The sequence below is a fragment of the Rhinoderma darwinii genome, chromosome 6 (assembly GCF_050947455.1).
Source record: "Rhinoderma darwinii isolate aRhiDar2 chromosome 6, aRhiDar2.hap1, whole genome shotgun sequence".
Lineage (NCBI taxonomy): Eukaryota > Metazoa > Chordata > Amphibia > Anura > Rhinodermatidae > Rhinoderma > Rhinoderma darwinii.
In genome coordinates, this window is record NC_134692.1 from 134,450,532 (window position 1) to 134,468,143 (window position 17,612).

General features: G+C 43.7%; 1 protein-coding gene across 2 annotated transcripts in view; it reads left to right on the plus strand.

Moving 5' to 3' along the window:
• The window catches only part of RAB11FIP3 (RAB11 family interacting protein 3), a 64,360-nt gene extending 47,196 nt beyond the window's left edge, over positions 1-17,164 (plus strand). Inside the window, exons 4-16 of one of the 2 annotated variants that reach the window (XM_075830484.1) lie at positions 1,843-1,997; positions 4,229-4,405; positions 5,871-6,011; positions 7,220-7,255; positions 7,569-7,656; positions 8,259-8,362; positions 8,466-8,606; positions 10,160-10,241; positions 11,264-11,401; positions 12,555-12,710; positions 13,079-13,219; positions 13,562-13,671; positions 14,891-17,164. In XM_075830484.1, coding sequence (XP_075686599.1) covers positions 1,843-1,997; positions 4,229-4,405; positions 5,871-6,011; positions 7,220-7,255; positions 7,569-7,656; positions 8,259-8,362; positions 8,466-8,606; positions 10,160-10,241; positions 11,264-11,401; positions 12,555-12,710; positions 13,079-13,219; positions 13,562-13,671; positions 14,891-14,900 — 1,479 coding nt within the window. In that variant the 3' untranslated portion in view covers positions 14,901-17,164. The remainder of the gene's footprint in view (positions 1-1,842; positions 1,998-4,228; positions 4,406-5,870; positions 6,012-7,219; positions 7,256-7,568; positions 7,657-8,258; positions 8,363-8,465; positions 8,607-10,159; positions 10,242-11,263; positions 11,402-12,554; positions 12,711-13,078; positions 13,220-13,561; positions 13,672-14,890) is intronic. The other variant, XM_075830485.1, reaches the window with a different exon arrangement.
• The last annotated feature ends 448 nt before the right edge of the window (positions 17,165-17,612 follow it).

The window sequence follows — 17,612 nt, forward strand, 5'->3', positions numbered from 1 at the left end:
TGGGGCTTATATTTTCTAAGGGGCGGGGCATCCCATTATCTACAATTTCCCACAAGTAGGCAAGTATTTACAGGTGAAGGCTTTGCATCGTCCAGACTGACCGTTACCCTAGGACTCCATTATTGCGCAGCCCATCGGATTGTGTTTACGTCTGTACAGGGGGGCGCCATCACACAATCCAGTATTACTGTATACACGGCTCGGCAGGAAGCTTCGCCGGGAGAGGATCTTGTTGCACTGAGATTAAATGTCTCGTCTGCTCCAGCAAACGTTCAGAGATCTCCGTGGACTTGCCTTAATGATCAATGGTTTCCTATGTCTATACATACTGGTTGTATACAGATATATGATGTCTGCCGCTCGGAAGGGACACACACTTTTGGTCAGAGCAGTTGCCCATAGCAACCAGATTCCTTTATTCATTTTCAAAAGGACTTGAATCTGGTTGCTATGGGCAACTACTCCATTTTTCCTTTGCACTAGTTTTGACAAATCTGCCTCAATTAATTTACTGTTGTATTTTTTGCATGGACGGTGCGATATTTGCCGACACGTTTGTCCCGGTAATAACTTGTATATCGCAGGATAGATTATAGTAGGACAGGACCCACAACTGGTGATCTGCTCTGGGTAATTTTTATTTGATTGAAAGGTCCCCAACAATAAGGTGTCAGTGCCCTGCTGCTGAGACCCCCAGCGATCAACTGTAATCTATGAGGGAACCTGGCAGCAAGTGCTAAGTTTCTCTGCAGCACCACCACAGGGGAAATAAAGCATTACATCCGAAGACTGATTTACAGGGGTATTCCCAGAATCAACATTTATCAACTATCCACAAGATAAGTGTGTGATCGCACCCCCACCACTGGGACCCCCACTGATTACTAGAATGGGGTTCCGTATACTCACATTCCTCCCGACTGCACCCCTACAGTAAGGAGGAGCTTGAATGGAGCGGTGTTCGAACATACGCCCCGTCGCTTCATACAATGTCTATGGAGCTGAGCGCTGTTTCCGTCAGTCCTATAGACTAGTGCGGCACCGTGCATGCTCGCCCGCCGTACTATTCGAAGTTCTCCTCACTGTGGGGGTGCAGTCAGAAGGAACCGGAGAATTGTGAACCCTGTTCTAGTGATCAGTTTGAGGTCCGAGCTGGAAGTCCTCCAGCGATCAGACACGTATCCTGTGGGTAGGTGATAAATGTTCATTCGGGGAATACCCCTTTAATTATTGCGTTTAATGGCAGCTGTATAATTACAGCGCCCCCTAGTGGCTAATCGCTATATAGGACCGGTGGACATTCCCTTTGAAGATGTGTTTGTTTTTTTTTTTGGGTCATTCGTGGATCTTGTAGGAGAGCCGTCTCTCTCTCTGTATCTAGTCTGGTAGATTGTATATAACCTATAGAGGTGTTGGCTAGTGGACCGGGTGATGTCTCCTTCTGAGTACTGAACTTTGTCCTGATAAAGTTTCTGCTGAGTAAGAACATCATATAGGGCCAGGAAGGGCAGCGAGAGCCTTATCCTTCCGAACGTTTGTCATTGTGCTGAGTGAGGACAGAGACTTCTCGCTGCTCGGGGAGCCATTAACAACCCCCCGGCACAAAGTGTTTTAATAATAAACCCGTGTCTGTTAATCTTGTTACATATAAAGACTCTACAAGGGTTATAAAGAAGACTTGTTGTGCCGGATTGGCATGAATTAACTCCTTCATTGCCAGTACCAGGGGGTTAAGATGTCCTCACTCTCCGGTAAGGTAGGGAGAGTCGATAGAAGAGATCTAGGGTTTTGTACTGACCTTCTACATGACTAGTCGCGGTAACCAATTTCTCCTGTGTACAGGTAACGGAGGTGACGGACAGCGCCTATGTGGGTTCGGAGAGTGCCTATAGTGAGTGCGAGACGTTCACAGATGAAGATACCGGAGGGCTGGCTGCACAGGAAGACCATGAGGCTGAAGGAGATGGGACGGGGTCCCGTGGACATGCACGAGCAACGTAAGAGAATTTCCTACAATTTTATAAACTTTTTTTTTTTTAGTTTTTAATTTTAGATTTTTGGATTTTTATTTTTTTTTTACATTTCAAATGTAATAGTATTTAATCTTTGTTTTGTAAATATTGCTAAAAATAAGGGAGCACTCTAACTAATAATCGATCACTCTAGTAGGGTTGTCACGATACCAGAATTTGGACTTCGATACCGATACTTCGTGTAGTATTGCGATTTTCGATACCAAAATGATACTTTGCCAACAGTAATAAAAAAAAAATAAGTCCTTCCATTTTCTGATGTGAGGCGCGTGGTTTGATGAATTTTGAATGTGCCTCACATTAATAGTAATTAACCCCATCATGTTTCTCAGTCATAATGGTCAACATTGGGTTAATATGTGAGGTACATGATGGGGTTAATTACTATTACATGGAGGTTAAATTCATCGCACCTCGTGCCTCACATTAATAAGTGAAAGGAATGTTTTATTTTATGGCGTACACATCATAAATTATGCAAAAAATTTGTTGTGCAGGTTATTACGGCTGCGCCAATATCGAATGTGTATATTTTATGTATTGAGACGTATTTTAATGTTTATTGTAAAAAAAAATGTGTACGTGTATTTCTTTCAATTTAACATTACTTTGTTTTTACTTTTTTCTTTTTAAACTTTAAAGAGTCTCTGTCCTATCTCCTACATAAGGAGATTGGCGCTGTAATGTAGGTGACAGTAATGCTTTTTATTTAAAAAAACGATCTTTTTTCACAACGTTAGGAGCGATTTTGGTTTATGCTAATGAGCTTTCTTAATGCCCAAGTGGGTGTATTTTTACTTTCGACCAAGTGGGCGTTGTACAGAGGAGTGTATGACGCTGACCAATCGGCATCATGCACTCCTCTCCATTCATTTAGACAGCAGAATTGCGTTCTTACTAGAATATGATCTGCAGCCGCATACACAGCGATTCTGCTTGATTAACGTTAATCCAGTGTCCTGATAATGAATACACATGACCATCCAGCCTGGACGTCGTGTATTCAGAATCCTGACACTTCTGAATCTTTTCTGTGAGATTCCGGCAAAGGAAACGAAATCTCGCGAGATTACGGAGGTAAACGAGATTTCGTTTCCCTTGCTGTAAATCTCACAGAAAAGAGTCAGAAGTGTCAGGATTCTGAATACACATGACGTCCAGGCTGAAGACAGAACATGGGGGTGTTTTGCAGTGCGCCCGCTCTCTAACTAGCATGCTCTAAACAATAATAGAGCACTCTAACTAATAATGAAGCACTCTTACCAGCATACTCTAACTAATAATGGAGCACTCTAACTAGCATGCTGTCACTAATAAGGGAGCACTCTAGCATGCTGTCACTAATAATGGAGCACTCTAGCATGCTGTCACTAATAACGGAGCACTCTAGCATGCTGTCACTAATAACGGAGCACTCTAGCATACTGTCACTAATAATGGAGCACTCTAGCATACTGTCACTAATAACGGAGCACTCTAGCATACTGTCACTAATAATGGAGCACTCTAGCATGCTGTCACTAATAACGGAGCACTCTAGCATGCTGTCACTAATAACGGAGCACTCTAACTAGCATGCTCTAAATAGTAATGGAGCACTCTAACTTTGTAATACACATTTTAATAAAATGTCATCGCTAAAAGACTGCTAGGGAATTGGAGCATGGGTTATTTTATATGGATAGTAGACCAGGAACGTATCCAGACAGACTCATCACGGTGACTTATGAAAACCGCTCCCCTTACCTGCTTATATATGTCCTCTTCAAAATCGGAGGCCACAAATTGCGACAAAGTATTTAAATGGTGGATAATACATTTTGTATTAGGTGCTATAGCTATTGTTACTTATTTGTATCCTTAATAATATGAGAAGATTACTGGAATTGCTGAGATTTGTGGTTCTGCTGTATAATAGGGAACACATAGTCAGGAGGGTCTCGGCAGCTTTTTCCTCCTTCATACGTTGCTGATGCTTCACCAAGTCCTGACTTCACTACCTCCTCATCTACGGGCAGTCTGTTACCTACATCGGTAGTATGGGGTAGTAGTTTAATGGGCACAGTTACCATCCACTGGGGTGGTACTCATAGTTTACAAATGGCTAAATTGTACCAAAGGAGAAAGCCCAATATAATTAGATCATTATAGGTTTCTATATCTCGTGTACAGCTTCTATATTCTCTTTGTTTCAGACCTGAAGGATTGGAGCTGTCCCTGTGTGATATCTCGGGGGTCACAGTCACTGGACATGAGGAACAGTTTGAGGATTTTGGTGAAGGAGCAGAGCCGGACCTGTTCAACAACCACTGCGAGGAAGAGCAGGAGAGCTTCACCCAGACAACTAACACCTCCCAGCGTCTCACCTCCAGGTGAGGTTATAGCGCAGTCTTCTGATTCATATTTCAGAGGAGGTTTAAAATCGGATGCAGGGAAAGAATGTGCAGTGACCTGCTGCGACGTGTCAGATACTGTCTAGGGGTTTTTTGTTACAGTTTAGAATACAAGAAAATGTCTGTTGTTATGGGCAGGGGCATAACTACGGGAAGGGGCATTAGAGTTCTTGGGGCCCAGGTAATAGGATGCCATTGTGACAAGTTCATTTTAAGATATATATATAATGTGTGTGTGTTTACCTTTTGAGCACTGTTATACATGGACAGGATAAGTATAAATAATGTATGTACAAGTTGACAAGTTTTTATATAGATTATGAGTTACATCCTGTATTATACTCCAGAGCTGCACTCACTATTCTGCTGGTGGAGTCACTGTGTATATACATTACTTTACTTATCCTGTACTGATCCTGAGTTACATCCTGTATTATACTCCAGAGCTGCACTCACTATTCTGCTGGTGGAGTCACTGTGTACATACATTACATTACTTATCCTGTACTGATCCTGAGTTACAACCTGTATTATACTCCAGAGCTGCACTCACTATTCTGCTGGTGGAGTCACTGTGTACATACAGGATGCATCTCAGGATCAGTACAGGATAAGTAATGTAATGTATGTACACAGTGACTCCACCTACAGAATAGTGAGTTCAGCTCTGGAGTATAATACAGCCTGTAACTCGGGATCAGTACAAGATATGTAATGTATATACAAAATGACTCAAATTTTCATGCAGATTAATTATATATGCAAACTGTAAAACGGTGTTCAAAGGTGACCAGCTACTGTAGTAAGGTTATATTATACAGAGATCCTAAGGCCCTGTTCACATCAGCGTTGGGTTCCGTTGAGGGGTTCCGTCTGAGCTTTCCGTCGTGGGAACCCCTTGACGGAAAGGCAAACGGAAACCTTCGCTTCTGTTGGCATCACCATTGATCTCAATGGTGACGGAAACTTTGCTAATGGTTTCCATTTGTCACCGTTGTTACAGGGGTCCGTTGTTTTTGACCAAATCAATATCTTAGTTGACACTGCTATTGTTTCCGTCACCATTGAGATCAATGGTGATGCCAACAGAAGCGAAGGTTTCCGTTTGCCTTTCCGTCGAGGGGTTCCCACGACAGAAAGCTCAGACGGAACCCCTCAACGGAAAGCAACGCTGATGTGAACTGGCCCTTAAAATAACAAAGTTGTCTGGAGGTGGAGACATAAACTGAATATCTGCCACGTCAAGTAAATACAATTTTTTATGCAATAGTTCCCATAGGGAATTTGCCAGGACACTGCACATTAAATAAGTTAGGCAGGTTATCGACTCATGCGCCAAATTAGGAAATAAATGGAAATAAAGGAAGTCGTTATAGTATGTGATATAATGAATGAGTAACTTTGGATATATCCTCGTGATTACATAACTTTTACATCCCCCTAGTGGTGCACCTGTGTCAGAGCGCCAACTTTTGGCACCACCACCCTGCTCAGGCCTGGGGGGGCTGTACTGCAGCCAGTGCCACAAACATATCAACCGTCTGGAAGATCTGTCCACCCGTCTCCGATACCTTGAGATGGACAGGTGACCTTGCATGCCCGTTGCCCACATGGGACAGGGAGAGGGATTGTTATCCATGGAGACTCTTATACCAGGATGCGTTGCGCCCCATTCCTCGTTCATAAATCCACTACCGTGATCCGGTCCGAAAAAAGGAAAATCAAAACTGCTTGAGCCTGAATGGGTTTTCTGTCTGGGTTAGGAGATCTCCATACTCCATCGTTTTATATGGGGGAAGGGAAGTTGACTGACACTCTGAGCAGCGCCCAATGGCTCTCGGGTGGTGGGACCATAAAAAAATTTTTTTTTTAAAAAGTGCTGTTTTTTGGTAGAGCTGGGTACCACCAATATGGCGGCGATTACAGATCCTAGGGTTCCCTGTATAACTAGCCAAACCTACATTCAGGCGTCTGGAAAAGTTGGGGCGATAACCCTTATGGTGGCTGTAATGGCAGCCATATTGGTTGTCACTCAACTTTTTTAGAAACTGACAATTTTTTTTAGTGTTAAATGCGGTTCAGCGAGTCACCCACAGTAACTGGAGATCTCCCTCTTGCACAGTGTCTCCATGATGCCTCTCCCTGTCCAGATTTGCCTGGGTCCGCTATGCATGTATGTGACAAACATTGCATGGGGGAAGGGTTCTGCTTCATTGGCTTCGTCGCCTGTGGCCCCTGAGATGTCGGGTGGTGCTATACTCCAGTTTCGGGGATGCCACTTGACCTATCACGCCTCGACTTACGATGGGTACTTGTATAGTGATGCTTATGTTGTAGAACAATCCTATATGTTGTAGGACAATCCTCTATCAACCCCATATGATCCTGGCTCCCAGTGCAAGAGATGACAGAATAACGGACGAGACGAGGGGAGGCAGCGCTGTGGTTGGACATACTTCCCTCTTGTTATTTCCTGGGGCAGGAAACCCGAATCACCCCAGCTCTTCTCCTGATAGAGACCCCACAGCTCATTAACCCTCTCCTGACCGCAGCTAACTGCAATATCAGCATTTTCCCTTCCACCTGTCAATCTCCATTTCCGCTGCTGCTGCATTAGCCCACCAGACGTAGGACATTAGTGTTGCGTTCACGACTCTCCTGCTCCGGGCTTTGCATGCCATTGGTGTTTTTAGCTGTTTTTTTGCTTCCATCTGTGAAGTGTGATGAACAGGTTTTTTTTGTTGTATTTACCACTTTCACTTATTTATATCTGTCTTTTTGTTTGCTCTGCAGCCCAGACAAGAGGACCTCGAGCAGAAAGGAGGCACGGTGAGTGACACCACAAATACTGTGATGTTAATGTTGCATGCTGGCGCAGTAGTGAGTATCGACGGGCTTATAGGGTTAATTATTGAGGCGTCTTAGAGAGTCACTAGTCATGTTGAGGTAAGTGAAGTAATGCTCTGCAGGACCCGGATATAAGGTGGTAGTGGCTTCGTGTAATAATAAGAGGGATATTTTACAACATGACAACCGGTCACAGATAAGGAAATACAAACAGGAGCAGGATGTGTCCCGAGTATTTTATCTCCACATCAAGAAGCTTCTACCCGGAGTATTTATCCATGTCTTCTGTCTCTAGGAGGCTTCATCACAGCGGATTCCTAGAAGATCAAGGAGAACAGCCGCTCACGGACATGGCTTACGATGACACCGATCTCACGGATAAGGTAGTACAATTATTCCAGGACTGTCTTCAAGGCGCTGACTCGTGAAGGGAACCCCTGTCCATATGGACATCATAGAGGGGGGGTCCCTCACTCGGGACTCCCCTGTATGAGCTTGAATGGAGCGCTGCTCTAAACGAGCGGCTTCTGTTCTGGCGGACTCAAGCCGTCCTTATATTACAGGGATGGGCAATCGTCTGAATGGCCGACGTGTAAGGGTCAGTTAGCACTGAGTTTTTTTGCCTCCGTTTTTTTAGGTGGTTTTGTACCACACTTGACGCATTTTATTTTAGGTGTTTTTTTTACCTCTTCAACAGGCAAAGGAAAAAACCATGTAAAAAACCGTTGCGGTGGTTTTTCCCGTCTCCCGTTGGGTTCGATGAGGTTTTTGAGGCGGAAAATAACTTATTTCTAAAACCATTTGAAATCTAACAAGATGGAGGAAGCCTTGTCATCTGCTGGGGCACTTTGTGCCTCCTGCCTCCAGAGTATTTTAGGCTTCGTTACTGCGGCCATGTGGGAAACACTAAATTAGTTGCTACAGAAAATGTTTTCAATAACATTCATCTTTCCTCTGTTTTTCAACATAACATTTTCACCCGCAGGTTCTGTACCTGGAACAGCGGGTGAGTGAACTTGAGAGAGACGCCGCCATGACAGGGGAACAGCAAAATCGCCTTAAGCAGGAGAACCTGCATTTATTACATAGGTGAGCGTTTCCTCCTAACTTAGTAGGTGTTCCCTTGAGCATTCGGCCACCCCCTATTTTGACCCTCTATTTCCTTTCTTGACCCCCTTCTTTTCATGAACAGAGCCCACGCACTTGAGGAGCAGCTGAAAGATCAGGAAGTGCGATCAGATGAGGTGCAGGGCGAAGAGACGCGGAAACACCGAGACGAGCTTCGTAAGATGGAACGTGACCGAGGCTTTCGGTTGAGCAGTTTGAAGGCCAGGTATGAACTAAGGGGGCAGCAAAAAAATGTGACCCACAAAACGGTCAGGTTGGTCCTAATGATAGGATAAGGTGTCCATAGGAGGAACTGATTTAATGGACGACAAGGCCGCCTCTTCACTTGTTGCCCCTGCGTTCACCCAAGAAATTTACCATGAATGTGGTTGCACGCTCTTATGTGAATAAAGATGAAAGGAGACCTGCTAAAAGAACAAGTCCATTCAGCGTACATTAAAAATACAACAAGTGCTTTTTAATGTCTTCTAGGCCAAAATATGATCGCATGAAGTTACAGGCCTGAGGCTGCACTACTGAGAGATTCTGATGACATCATGCCCCCTTATAATTTTTGTCAGGTGCAGTGTTGTCATGAAGACCTGGTGTGAATTCAAAGCCCCACACAAAGTCTCCATGACAACACGATACCAGATACAAATCCGATGGAGACATGTAGTAACCAGAATGTCTCAGTAGTGCAGCCTCAGGCTTTAGGACTGTGACTTCATGAGACCATATCTCAGAATAGAAGGAAGATAATATATATTAAAGACCATTTATATAGTTCTTTAGGTTGGACTCCTTAATTCATTGTAAAATTATGCAGCTTTCTGATATACTCTGTGTTTATTCTACGCCATTTTAAAAAAATATCTTCTTGCTGTCATTGACTGTAAATATTCTTGTTTACTTTCAGAGGCTAAAATCCTGTCCAGAGCTAGTCCTGCTCACACAACTGAAGGCTTGTTACAGTTTAGATTACAACTATCAGCCTGGAATCGAGCACAAGAGGGATTTGTGTTACTGTTTAAAGGGGTTCTTCGGGCATTTTATATTGATTGATGCCTGTCCTTAGGATAGGCCATCATTATCAGATCGGTAGGGGTCTGACTACCGGCACCGCTGACGATCAGCTGATTGATGGGGCCACGGCGTTCGTCATCGCAGCCTTTTCCTATTTTACAGACACATCGCCGGACGCATCCAAGTGAATGGGACTGATCTGCAATTCCAGGCACGACCGCTACTTAAGAGGCCGCGGCGACGAACGCCGCAGCCCCTTTAGTCATCTGATTGGCAGGGGTTCTGGTAGTCAGACCCGCACCAATCTGATATTGATGGCGTATCCTAATGATAGGCCATCAATTAAAAATACCAAAGAACCCCTTTAAAGCACAGAGGATTATCTAGACTGATATGTTGGGACAAAACCTAAATTAATACATTGTAATAAAACCTTAGATGCGGGAAGGACCAAGTCAAGATGGGTTTCCGTTCGTTGTATGTAGACCATTAATGTTTTCATTCATTGACAGCAAGCAAATATCTTTAAAATGGTGAGGAATTGAAACAACAAGTATATTACAACTTTGCGTAATTAACGATTAATCATCGTATAATGAAAAGGACGACACAAGATTTTTAATTTAAAAAATTAATTAAAAAAATTTTACAAATATTTTTGCCGTTTAAAAAATTCAATATTCGGTTTTGTAGTCGACCACCTTTTGGTCCACTGGATCTACCAAACTACTAATGATTGTTCTTGCCCGGCAGAGTTCAAGAACTGGAGAATGAGAACGTAGAGCTCCACTCTCAGCTGCCCAGTGCAAAAGCCACAACACAGAGACTGGAAGAAGTGAGTAATATCGTCTAATAAACCCCTCTGAATGTGAGCAGGATTGTTTCCATTCACTGGATCCTCTCATAGATCCTCCAGACTTGCTGTAGTATTGGGGTGGATTCACAAGTGGCGGTTTTTTGAAACCATTGATTTTGCCGCAGTCAATCCGGCGCAAAATTGGCTTGTTTTACATGCTGATTACACCCTTTGCATTGCAGACGCCACACGTGACTGCAGCCTTACAAACATACCTGCCGACTTATGAGAAGAGACATCGGGGAAATGTTTTACCTTACGCCCCGCCTATTTATTAAGGACCCGCCACCCAATCTACGGCATTTAAATCACATAGTACAGATGACCCCCCCCTTTCATCACACTCCAAAATGAATATAGACACCAGACCAGTACTCCGAAACAAATACAGACACTAGACCCCCTAAATAAATGCAGACTGATAAATGCAGACCCCCAAACCTCCGAAATACAGACCAGACGTGCAGATACTCACCTCTCCACGTTCCTGTCGTCCACTTCACTCCTGGGCGCTGCTGCAGAAATCGTCCGGATGCCAGGGCGGCGTCAGGGCCTTGTCTGCAGCGTCGCCCAGGGAGTGAAAAGGAGAACAGGGAGGGGTGAGTATATTTGAGAGGACACAGCATCTGCTCTTCCGGGTGGGCTCCCCTTTTTCCGGGAGTCTTCCGGACACTCCAGGAGAATTGGTAAGTAAGAGTCCCCACAAAAATGTTTACGTGTACTGAAGTTGAATGTCTCTTTAACGGGTAACTAAACGTTCAAAAAATTTCTGACGTGTCATATTGACAAGTCAGAAATTTTGATAAGTGGGGGTTCGAGCACTGCGACCCCCGCGATCGCTAAAACGAAGCGGCGTGAGCGCTGAGCCGCTTAGTTTCTGATCGGCTTTTCTCGGAAAGCCAAGCAGTCGGTGTACGGGCTCATAGACTTTTTATTGAGCGATGTCCGACGTTTTTCGAAGGTTTAGTTACCCTTTAATAATTGTTCTTTATTGTCTGTAGGAGAAATATAAACTGTTGGATGAAGTGGAAGAACTGCAGCGTCAGCTTACAGACCACCAGGAACAGAACAAGAAGCTGGGGGGGAAGCTGAGCAAGGAGAAGCATAAACAGCAGACTGAGAAGGAGAGGTGCCAAGAGGTGAGCGTGCCCACGCAGTGTACCAGTGTCCTTGTGTGATCACTGTCTGATGTTTCTCCTTATGCCGCTTATTCTCTGACACGTCAGAAAGAGACAATCACCAGGCCAGTTTTCCCCATTAATGTGCAATTTCAGCCTGGCAATATAGCAGGGGATAAGTGATCATCAGACACCTCTGATGCCGCTTGTCTCCAGGGTAAACAAGGAAAAGCTGTGATGGTAGGCTTGATGCAAATTTAAAGAGGTTTTCCCATAATTCATGTTTATCATCTATCCACAGGATAGGTGATGAATATCTCATCTGTGGGGGTCCAACCTCTGGGACCCCCACAGATCCCGAGAACGGGCTTACCTAGGTGTCCTTGTTTACCCCATATAAGTGGAGCGGTACTATGCATGCTCGACCACCGCTTCATTTACTTTCTATGGGGCTTCCAAAGATAGCGCTTGGCTATCTTCAGCATCCCCATAGAAAATGCATGGAGCGGTGGCCGAGCAGTCGCAGTGCCGCTCCATTCAAAGGGGGCACACAGGGACGGCCTGTGGATAGATGATAAATATTGATTATGGGAATACCCCCTTTAATACAGGGCAATGCTCCCTGTTATCAGCGTGCAACGGAACTGGGGCTTACGGTATTTCCGATGTTCTGCTCCTCTGACGGAGCAGAGCAACAGAAAGCCGAACGCTGGTGTGAACTCAGCCTATGTCAATGGGTAAAATCATCTGTCAGTGATGATCCATCAAACGGATCATTACTGATCATGACGGATCATTACTGATCATGACAGATCATTACTGATCATGACGGATCATTACTGATCGTGACGGATCATTACTGATCGTGACGGATCATTACTGATCATTACTGATCATGACGGATCATTACTGATTATGACGGATCATGACGTATTATGACGTATCATGACGGCTCATGACGGATCATGACTGATCATGACGGATCATGACGGATCATTACTGATCATGACGGATCATAACAGATCTGTCAAATTCGTTATGTATCCTGTAAAAATGGAAAATATGACGCCAGTGTAAGCAGAGTCTGAAGGAGAGCGTAATTTATTTTTTTCTATCTGTCTATCTATCAGGACTATGCTAATCCTATATCCTTCTCATCTTGTTGTAATACCAGGTAATAGAAGAGCTCCGGCGTGAGCTAGAACAGACACAGCTATTGCGTCTCGAAATGGAGCAGCGAATGGGACTAGGAAATACCGCCGCCCTTCAAGAGTACAACAGCCGCACCAAGGAGTCCGAAATGGAGCAAGAAGTCCGGAGACTTAAACAGGTGCTGCTGTTATATCTAGTTTTATTTTTGTCTGTGTCCTTACAAATATACATATCTAATAGATATTGAGTGCTAGGAATGACACTGGATGTTTTGGATAGATTAGGACATTCCTTCTTTCACATATGGGGGACGGATTTGTAAAATGGCAATAAAGGAACAGTTTGCAAAGTAGTGGTTTGTATTGTGATAGGAGATGGTAGGGAGTCCCTGGGGAAAAGTATGAAAAATATCTCTCCTCCAGAACTGTCTCTCTAGTGCCACCTATGGGCGACTACCCTGTAAGTCAATGTCCGACTTTTACAGAGCCTTGAAACATGACTCGGGTTAATAGCTAATGCAATATGTAAAAAATTTTTTTTTTGTAGGAGCAACGGCTTCTCAAGGAACAGAATGAAGAATTGAACGGTCAAATCATTAACCTCAGCATCCAGGGAGCCAAGAACCTGTTCTCAACCACATTCTCCGACTCACTGGCGGCCGAAATAAGCAGCGTTTCTAGAGATGAGGTATACAAGTCCTTGGGTCGTCTTTCTATGATATTGTGAAATTATATTCCAATGTTTGTTAGTCCTAGGCCATAAAGTTGGGAGCTGTTTTTTATACTGATGACCTATTCACAGGATCGGTCATCAGCATATCATCGGTGGGGGTCCGACACCCGGAACCCGCACCGTTCTGCTGTTTCGGCTGCCTCTGGGCGCCGGAAGAAGATGCCAGTCATCACATATGTTTTACAGCCCCATAAAGGGCACATGTAGTTTATCGTTAATTAAATATCCCATAAGTGCCATAAGAGACTATAGGTGCCTGTAACCACGGACCTCTTACCGTGTCACCTCTCTTTACAGCTCATGGAGGCTATTCAGAAGCAGGAGGAAATCAACCTACGACTACAGGACTATATTGACCGGATCATCGTGGCAATTATGGAGACCAACCCAGCCATCTTGGAAGTGAAGTAAGTTTAGTTCATATGGATATATGACCGTTTCTAGGGTGGGAAAACATGACATTTTGCTTTTCAATTAATACGGTTTTGAGTCCATTTCTCCATTAAGCCTTTCGCTGAGAGGGGTTTTTGGAAATTTTGCACCTCTTGTAGCCGGGACAACTTTTACATTTGCTAAACCCCCATACCCGTTTATTTTCTGAAAGTAGACACCCTGCACATTGAAAAATGCCACTTAGCGCTTTATACACACAGGCCCGCCACCTTCATGCAATTTTGCGTCAAAGTTGAATTTTTTTTACAAAATTTTTTTTATAAAAATTCATATTTGTGTGACTCAATATTGTACTACTTGAGAAGGTTTTGGGTTGGGTGGGGGTGGCTGGGGGTTCTTGTTTTTCTTTTGTATGTTTTGTAATGTGTCACTCAAGCATAAAACTAGATGCAAAACACCTCCTAACAGTAAAGTTTAAGGTGCAGAGTTCTTGCATACCACTAATGCCTATGTTTACATGCACATTTTTTAGTCAAATCGCCGTGACTGGAGAGACCAAAAATCTGTTTTAAGATTCTTGGCTTTAAAACAAGACCAAGATTGCAGCTTTAACCTTTAGTAGCAGATGAGATCCGTCCTTGGCAGTGAAAGGGTCTATGTCCACCTTTGCAACCAATTATTATTATTTTTTTTTAATGCATCTAAAATGTAAAATGAAACAACTTTGCATATAGTCATCTTTTAAAAATCTCCTATTGATTTGTGTCTACAGCTCCTATTCAGTTCATTGTGTCTCCATGGTAACAGACTACAAACAAGCTCTGTGTAGTCTTATCATGCAGCCATATTGTACATTTGTAAGAAGTAGGGGAGTGTGACTGCAGGATCAAGTTACTCAGGTTTTGTTTGTCATCTGTAGCCATGAAGACACACAATTCTGCATAGGAGCTGTAGACGCAAAGCGATACATTTGCAAACTTTTTTTTATTTTATCTGTAATATACATAAGGTCTGATGTTTGGGGGCAGCATATTGGGGGCACACAACGTCTTTCCAGTCGGAGGACTCTTCCTTTTTCTCATAGAAAAGGAGGAGTCAACCACCCCCAGTGCCAATATAGCCTGGGGGGCCTGTGGCTCACGGACTGTGGGCTATGATGAGACGTGTGAGGACTTTACACAGAGGTCGGGGTCTTAGAACAAGTTTGATATCGATGTATCTTTTCTCTTTCAGGATACATTAACCCCACAAGTCGGTTCACACAAAGAAGCAGCTCTGCCCATGATCCGGAAAGCAGAGGAGGCAGATATGACCTTGTCCCACTGGGCACTCAGGCCGATCCAATCTGGCGCGTGAACTTCCCGGGCTTCCATGGAGATCGCTGTTGTGCGTCAGAGAGTCGTCTTGTCTTATACTTGTGTCTTAGAGATTGCACAATGACTTTGGGACTGAGCGGTGCTCGTGGGGACATTATGGCTGCTGTTTGTTTTCCCTGAGAACCTATCGTAGACCTCCTACATCTCCGAGGAACATCTTGAATCACCCCTTGAAGGCCCTGCTCACCGCTTAACCGTCACCTTTGTTTCCCGTGGAGAGATTAATATCGGAATGTATAGCTGTCCACTATTGTGGGCTTGGCTCGTGAGATATCGACGACTGTGGATTCTTGGACCACGGACTTAAAGGCGATTGTCAAATGAATGAATGTGTATATAATGTTGCGTCAATGCACAAGTGTATATAGGTGGAGTATATAGGTGCACATGGGATCTGTATGTAATAGCGGCACCGGGGGGGGGGGGGGGGTCGAACAGTAATAATGTTAATAATTACAGGTTTCTCATTCATTTCAAGTAAGGTCATCTAATGAGATCTTGCCGTCATGGTAACATGTCTGAGTTCTGCTCTGTAGCAGAGGTAAGAAACTTGCAGCTCCCAGGTCACTCCCCCAGCATGCACTCCCAGCACTGGGATTTGACATTCATGGAGAAGCTGGAGTTGCCTATGCCTGCTATATTTAAATATACCATAATGCCATCGATAAGGACCAGCCCTACGAAAGGTCCCCACTGATCTTATGTATGCATATTATTTGCACAAAATGTCATACCGACCGCTACATGCACATAAGGCGTGTACCGGATCACGCAGACATATATATGGACACAGCAGAGATTTGCAGGCTGCTACTGTGAATACCCATCCCCCAATATTTGATTTCATGGTGCTGCATCTGACGCCTGCCAGCCTGTTCCGGCACTGAGAGGGTGAAAATGACCAGTGAGCTAGTGGGGCTTATTCTCTCGCTTTCTCCTCTCTTTTTATATGCAGATAAATCACATTTTTAGATGCTTTTGAAGAAAGTTTCTATATGTGTATGTACATAAGTAGATAAAAAAATTATATATATATATATATTGATCTGTAAATATACAGGTATAAGGAACTGACGGAATCCTCCGGGATGATACATTCTTGTCGAGTCACTGGATCTGATCATGTCATGGACAAGGGCGTAGCAATACAATCCCCGGGCAGATTAGTTTTGATTTTTTCCGCTATAGGTTATTCCTCTAGTGCGACAACTATACGCTTTCTGAATTTAGAGGGAAAAACATTGTTTTAGTCATTTTTTGGAATTTTGGGAACCCCCTATTTTAGTAGTTTATCCCATTCTTCTCATATTTTTACTTTAGGGTCACATTTTAAGTGCGCACTGAAAACTTGCTGGGAGTTGTAGTTTGATCAGAAAATAATACACACGCTTCCTAGGGATTGCCCGTAAGGATTAAGGGTCCCATAGCATACGTCTTAAAGGGGCACTTCTCCCGGTTCTAGTTCACCCAACCGCACCTGCACTTCTTGACACAAGAGGGCACAACGTTTTTATCCCTGCTCCCTATTCCAGCCAGTTCCCCCACCCTTGGTTGCTAAAGTTGCTTTGGAGACTTATAGGTTCACACTACATACAGGGAACAGGTACAAAGCCACCTTAGTCTACCTCCCCCGATCCCTGGGCATCATGGCCGTCACTATGGTGCATACCCTCTTGATACCAACCCTGGTTAAATTGATATTAAGAAATAATGTTGTGTCACGTGTTGATAAAAAAAAATCACTGCTATGGCGTCCCTTTTTTGTAGGCTTTGACCTGATAAACGAAAAAATTACAGATTTATAAATAAAAAAAATCCGCCCAGATTACAGTGTTGGTAATCCCGTAACACGGAGGAAATCTTATACATTTGTTTAAATGAACAAAAATCTAGAATTTCGACACCCTATCCGGGTTCCACGGATTCGTGACATCACAGGCTTCATACAGATGGGCTGATGACAGTCGTATGCTGCATTACGTAGCTGACCAGACAGAGGGCGCTATGGAGCATGAAAGTACATTACGTGTAAAAAGAATCATTTGTTAATTTAATTCTGAGATCATTTGCTTTATCTTTGTGTATTTTCAGACATTTCTGGTGAGGAATAAACTCCGTTTGATTGAAGTAACTTCCCTGTGTTTTTGATTTGTGATCCGTGGATATAATAAAGCCGGCCATAGTTATTACATTGGAGCAAGGGGACAAGCGTCTGGCAACATTTGGCGCCACTTATTACCATCAGAAGAGGATCCGAAAGGATGGATGCAAGTTAGGGACCATGTTTACCTTGACATCAGGCAGATGGAAGCATTAAAACCTCTATAGATAGTAAATTGTGTTGGCTCCCGACTTGTAAAATCTAATTTCTACCTGCTATACCTACATGGAAACTATTCTCTGCAGCAGATGCATGAGGAATAACACTTACACAGGCAGAGCAGTAAGGAAAACGATCATGGGATTGTAACGCTCTACAGAAACAGCGCCACTATTGTCCATGGGCTGTGTCTGGTATTGCAGCTTAGTACTATTCACTTGTACATTTTAGAGGGCACTGCTCTATGAAGAGTTTTTCC